The following is a 6,791-nucleotide window of genomic DNA, read 5'->3' on the forward strand; positions in this document are numbered from 1 at the left end:
CACACACACACACACACACACACACACACACCACAGCAAAACCAGAGTTACTAGCATTGCCTACAAGCTTCCATGTGACCTGCCCTGTCTATCCTAACTCATCCGGAATACTATGATCCCACTAGGCTCCTCTCCCCTTGACCTCTTTTCAGTATCACAGACAATCCAGGTTCTTTACTGCCAGAGGACTTTGCTGGAGCCGCTCCCTCTAACTGAACAACCCCGGCCCATCATCCTCTTTCTAGTTTTTATGTGTTATTTATTGGTTACTCAACCAATACTTTCTAGGTACCGACTGTTACGACAAGGGGCTGGGTGTAGAGCTCACAGCAGAGGACGTGTTTAGTACGCATGACACCCTAAATTCAATCGCTGGCCACACCAAAAATGTAAAACTGGGAATATAATACCAAGCTTAAGAGTCTAGTCTCAAGGAAGAGAAAATATATTCTATAAAGAAACCAGATGTTGCTGATGATCTTTAATTCCAGCACTTAGGGGGCAGAGGCAGGTGGATCTTTGTGAATTTGAGGCCAGCCCAGTCTACAAGCGAGTTCCAGGACAGCCAGAGAAACCCTGTCTCAAAAAAAAAAAAAAAAAAAGAAAGAAAGAAAGAAAGAAATGAAACCAATGTTAATGAAATAGTTACGCAAATAAACATAAATTTTAACCGGGCAATGGTGGTGCATGCCTTTAATCCCAGCACTGGAAAGGTAGAGGTAGGTGATCTCTGTAAGTTTGAGGCTAGCCTGGTCTACAGAGCTAGTTCTAGGGCAGCCAGGACAGTTCTAGACAGCTACACAGAGAAATTCTATCTTGAAAAACCAAAATAAATAAATAAATAAATAAAAGTTTTATCTGTGGGAAATACAAGAAAGCTGAGCAGCCAGGCCAGCTGGAGGTCACCACAATGTCCTAGGAAGAGTTGACAGGTGTGGCCCAGGAAGCAATAAGGAAAAGCAGGCAGACTGCAGACACACAGCCGGTAAAACTCATGGCCCTTGGTGAAAAGAGTGCCTGAGCCTCCCAACTTGTCCACCAGAACCTGGCAGTCGGCCTGAGGAGTCGTGAGTGTGGTCTAAGCAGAACCTCTGCAAACCACTGGACATGAGTCCGGGCTGCGTGAGTCACTGAGAGCTCCGAGGTAACTGAAGCCATGGGCTAGACAGTCTGGAGAAAAAGACAGCAGGAAGAGAGATGGTGACCCAGGGCTCAGCCTTAAGGAAGGCCTGGACAAGGGGATGAACTTCCTGCCACCTGCTACCATGTGCAACTGCTGTTGAATTTGCTCATCTCTTCCCCGGCTCACTTCTCCGGAAGAGACTGCCTTTAGGGCAGCGACTGCATCTCTCTTGCTGAGAGATGGATTTTCCCAGCACCCACCACACAGCTTGGAATGCAGGGCCATTGTGAGACCTTTGGCAAGGCTGCCTCATCTTGTCCTTAGTCAACACGATTGGGTTTTCAATCCCTAATGCCTAGCGAAAAGTCCGAATGTCTAACTTGTGTTCAAGGCCCTCAGAGATGCCAAGCATCCCTTAGCATTCCGATGGGATAATGTGTAACTGCTCTAAACAGGGAGGCACCTGGCAGCATGGGCCTCTCCCCAGAAGCCAGACTCCATCAATAGAGAGAAGCTTCATGGACCCTGTCCTCCTTCTTTAAGAAGTACCCTCCTCCCCCAGGGTAGATCTGTGGCCATGTTTACCCTGCCTGCATCTATCCCTCCGTGACCTCTGTTGAATGAGGGGTGGAGACCCAGCTTCTGTCATCAGTCCAGAAGCTGGGCTGGGCTGCCAGGAACTTGGAAGTAGGACATGAGAGACTGGCTGGGTTACCTTTAGACACTGGACCAGTGAGGTCACATGACCGTGGGGACTGAAGTTGTGCTCTGGGGCCTATGTAATGAGAAGGGAGCAGAAGATAATCGAGTGAGACAGAGTGGGAGAAGGTATATGAAGCAGCTGCCTAAGCCCCTGAATCCTCCCAGGCCTCAACTCCCAGGCCACATGGCATCTTCCTGGCTTCACTGTTCAGTTCTGAGAGGCACCTCTAATTCTTCAAGACAAGTTTCCTTTCCACAGACACAGGCTTGCGGGGGTTCATATTTTCTACAGCCTCCAGGATCACGTAATTTTTTGTTTTGTGTTTTGAGACAAATCTATTATGTCACCCTGGCTGTCCTGGAACTCGCTCTGTAGACCAGGGTGGCCTCGAACTCCCAGAGATCGACCTACCTCTGCTTCCCCAGGGCTGGGATTAAAGAAAGACATGTGCCACCATGCCTGGCCTACATAATTTTTACACTAGAACAAAGAGACACACCATGAGGCCAGTTGTGAGAATACTAATACTTGTTATGCTGTCATTTTGCTTTTTGGGATTGGACCTAAGACACTGAGCCGTATCCCCACCCTAAGAATATTTAAACTTGAGAATGAGATCCTCAGCCAGATGAAGTGGCACACATCTATAACTGTAACATTCAGGAGGCTGAGGCAGAATTTGAGGCCAGCCTGGAGCTACACAGCAAGGCCCTGCCTCAATTAAAAAAAAGAAAAGAAAAGAAAAGAGAAAGGGGGGGGGGGAGGCCGGGGGCAGGAGGAGGGAAGAGTGGGACAGCTGTAATTGGTATGTAAAATGAACAGAAAATTTCTTAATAATAAAAAAGAAAGAAAAGAAAAGAAATTCTTTCAGAAAACCAAAATCACTGGGTGCAGGGGTGGTAGTGCACACCTGTGATACCAGCATTCAGTAGTCAGAGACGGGGATTATGAATTTCAGGCTAGCCTGGGCTAGACCCTGTCTCCAAATACACACACACACACACACACACACACACACACACACACACACACACACACACGCGCGCACGCGCGCGCGATAAGGAAAAGGTCATTTTGACTCCATCAGAATTTCAACTATGCACTGTCAGACATGATATAGATTTTAGGTAAACATTCTCCTAACCATGACCCTTCCCCCATCCGTCAGCTCTGAAGACAAACACTGGGAGCGTGCACGTGTCCACAAAGACTGCCTCTTGCAGAGCACAGGTCAAAATGGTCTCCTGAGTTCTTTATATGCTTTCCTCAAACCAGTCCCTGAATTCACACCCTTGCGTTCTCCACTAAACCAGGCTCATCTAGTCTTCTGCCTGGAAGTTGAACTTCCTCCAGGAAGGCCCCCATGTCGCACTGGTCCTCCCTGGCTCACCCCAGCTGTTCCTTTGGCCTCTGACAACACTGTGTCTTTCGCTGGACACTCAGGACAGCTCCTGGCATTCCTACTTGTTACCCTAAGATGTGCTGCATGCCCTCATCCAATCAGCAAACCAAAGAAGGATCATGATGTCCTCCTCAGTGCCCAGCACAGAAATGGCACGGAGAACCGTACAAAACACGTCCGCCAGCCAGACCTGCCATGTCACACGCGGCAACCGCTTTACTGTCCCTGTGAAAGTCAATGGGATGGTGGCTGTAGGGGGTCCAGGTCGGAAGGGGCTGTCTGATGCAGGGGTTATTTCAATACTCTCCCATGCTGCACGGAGATTCACAATGAAAAGCAAACAACCTTTAAATCCAGTGAGGTTAAGCAGGGAGGAATTAGGAGACTCGGTTTCAAGATGAAATAATTGAGGTTTAGAGAAGTTCTAGAGGGAGGCCAGGCAGGCCAATGTTGCAAGAAAGAGAACAGGACCAGAGGTTAGGACACTGAGGGAGAAATGGCAGCTGCCCCACACCCTTGCTCTGGGAGTTCAGGCACTGTCTTGCCCTCTCTCTATCTCTTTCTCCTTTTTTTTTTTGAGACAGGGTTTCTCTGTGTAACAGTCCTGGCTGTCCTGGAACTCACTTTGTAGACCAGGCTAGCCTCGAACTCACAGAGATCCACCTGCCTCTGCCTCCCAAGTGCTGGGATTAAAGGTAAGCACCACCACCGCCCGGCTTGTTTCTCCATCTTAAATGAGAGGGATTCGAGCTGACTGCACTCTCACAGGGTACTCCAGCCTGCACACTCTTGGTTCCTATGACCTGTCCCAGGGTCCTTCCCAGTAGGGTTGACCAAAAAAGGCCCGCAAGTCCCAGGACAGAGTCCCTAGTTACTTCCAGGAAACCACCTAGACCTGGAAGCCTTGATTTGGGAAGCAACTAGAGATGGAATCCTAGAGTTAGATTAGTCATGCCCAGTCCTGGAGGAAGGAAAAAACCCAGTATCAAACGGCATGTAAGCACAGTATAATAATAGAGTGATGCAACCACAAAACCAACCAGAAAACTCCAGCAAAATCTAATTCAAATGTCAGACTTAACTTTGGGGACACTGGAATGCTGAAGAGAAAAGCTGTGCTTGGGGAACCCATGTCTTTATGTTGAAATAAGTAAAAAAAAAAAAAAATGAAAGTTTGTAAGTGCATGGATCTGAAGGTTAAAAAGGCTGGCTTTTGTGTGGTCTGCCCTGGGGCAAATCTGAGCCCCTACCAGAGCCCATTATATTTCTAGACTCATTTCGTCTCCCAACACAAAGTGCTTAAACACCAGGTAGGGTCAGATGCGCAGGCACATGCAGTCAGAGCAGTCCTTTCTGCTCTGACTCAACAGTCTAATGGACAACAGGATGACAGGTAAAACCCCTAAAGATGTCCTGGAATGCAGAGGCTCTGAGCCTACCCGCAGGAGGCACTCCTGAGGGCAAGGCCAAGGCTATGGGGTAGCATTTCCCTAGAAGCAGCCAGTGAGATACCCACATTTGTGAGTGGACTCTAAACCAGGGCTTCTGCTCAAGCCATCCTAGCCTCACTGGTTCTTATCTTCATAAAGACATGGACTCCTGGTCCAGGTGTGGTGTGCACCCCTATAACACCAGCTCTTGAAAGGCCAAGGTGGGAGGACCCCAAGTTTGAGGCCAGCTTAGGCCATATAGCTAGACAGTCTTAAACAGCAACAAAAACCAAAAAGTATTCCTACTGTGTGCACAAGAAATGAAGATCCAAGACATTGCTATCTAAAGAGATCTGCCAATTACCTTGACAGTAAAATTCCCATCTTTGCACACATTGCTTCCATGATCTCACAGCTCTATGAGGTAAACAATTATCCCCCACTTTACAGGTCAGGTCACATGACCAGGCCCACCCATCTTGCAAACTGCAGGGCCAGGGTCTGAACACAGGTTAGCATCCCCGGAAATTGACGTCTTTGTACAAGTCTCTGTCTTCCTTACCAAGGAGGAAAGAGTCCAGACAGAGGGCTAGCCAGTCAGGGGAGAGGAAGAAGGGAGATTTCCTAAGACCTCAGCTCTGAATATTTCTGTGTAGCTTTGAATCTGCCACACAGGAGGGGCACCCTTATGGTTAAGGGTGGGGGACCAGGGTACTGCTGAAGTCCAAAATGCCACCCCAATCTGGGGCATCCTCTGGAAGAGGGCTGGGGTCACATTATTCTCCTCTGGCCGCGGACCACAGGCTGTCTGCTCCAGCATATTCCTTACGGACAAAAGACTGTAGCGAATTCAGAGAAGAGGAATGAACTCCAGTGAGCATGGGAATGGGGTGGGGCAGCCTACAAGGGCGAAAGAAAGGGCCTGAGACACTTTGCCTGGAAACACAAGAGAGGGGAGGGGAGAGAGGAGTCTGTAAACTTGCCCGCGACAGCCAAGGTGAACCCCGGCTCCTGGCGCCTTCCCATTCACATTCATTCCACAAGGCGAGCCAAGTCTCAGAACCAGCGGCTAGGAGGAGGGGGTCTCCTCTCTCCTGAAGCCTGGGAGAGGCAGTAGGTTCAGGACTAAGCCTGCTTCTCAGAAAGGGAGTGACCTAGGGGGTTGCATATTTGTGGGGCTCCAAAAACGAAAACACAAAACTGTAAGCCACTGAGCAAATACACATATGATGGGCAGGTCGCCCAAAGTATTTGAGAGATGTGCCCCAACATGTAGGAGTCTTTATCGAGGTGACCCCAAGATCACCCACAAAGTCCCTCTTCCTAGCTCCACCGTGAGGACGCAGATGTTTAAGATGAGCTAGGTTCCCACAGATCTAGTAGAGGCGAGTTTCTGGAGCGCCGCAAAGAGCCATCGTAGCTCCAAGCACTCCTGCAAAGGTCAAAGCCAGGCCCCGAACTGACGTGAGCCCCCTCCCGCCTCGGCCCCTCACCTCCTCCCGTGCCAGAGCCGCCCCCCGGCACCGGGGCATCTTGGTGGCGAAGGCAGCTGCCCCGGCTGGGGAGCTGAGGTCCTCCGCGGTGACGGCCAGAAACTCCGCGACACTGAGCTGCTCGGGCATGGCGGGAGCGGGGCGGAGACGCCGGGGCTGCCTGAGCCGGGCGCGGGGGACGCTGCACTTAACCGCGCTGGGCTGGCTGCACCGCGCAGGGCCTGCCTCCACTACCCGCAGCGTCCCTGTCCTGGCCTCCTCACGCCCTGCCCCCTGGCCCGCCCCGCCCCTAACTTCCCGGTCACGCCCCGTCCACTAGCCTTTCTCTTCGGCCACGCCCCTGACTCGCTCATCTAACTCCCTGGCCACGCCCCCGGCTCCCTAGTCTAGCTCCTTGGCCAACCCCCCCCCCCCAGTGCCTTGCCAAACTCCCTGGCCACGCCCCCATCTTGCTTCCCTAACTCTCCGGCCACACCCCAGCCGCGCCCCTAACTCCCTGGCCACGCCCCAGCCCCGCATCGGCCCCACTCAGCCCTGCCTCCATGAGCTGCAGTGGGGAAGAGCTTTCCCGGGATCCGGCTCTCAACTCTCAGGCCCCGCCCCCAATCCGCTTCCCTTACCTCTTAGCTCCGCCCCCAAG

At 51.3% G+C, this 6,791-nt stretch overlaps 1 protein-coding gene across 2 annotated transcripts in view; it reads right to left on the bottom strand.

Moving 5' to 3' along the window:
* The window catches only part of Asap3 (ArfGAP with SH3 domain, ankyrin repeat and PH domain 3), a 45,313-nt gene extending 38,839 nt beyond the window's left edge, over positions 1-6,474 (bottom strand). Inside the window, exon 1 of one of the 2 annotated variants that reach the window (XM_052717421.1) lies at positions 6,152-6,474. In XM_052717421.1, the coding sequence (XP_052573381.1) occupies positions 6,152-6,280 (129 nt within the window). In that variant the 5' untranslated portion in view covers positions 6,281-6,474. The remainder of the gene's footprint in view (positions 1-6,151) is intronic. The other variant, XM_052717420.1, reaches the window with a different exon arrangement.
* Positions 6,475-6,791: the final 317 nt, after the last annotated feature.

This window comes from Peromyscus californicus, unplaced genomic scaffold, assembly GCF_007827085.1.
Source record: "Peromyscus californicus insignis strain IS unplaced genomic scaffold, ASM782708v3 Scaffold_5__1_contigs__length_169319896, whole genome shotgun sequence".
Taxonomy (NCBI): domain Eukaryota; kingdom Metazoa; phylum Chordata; class Mammalia; order Rodentia; family Cricetidae; genus Peromyscus; species Peromyscus californicus.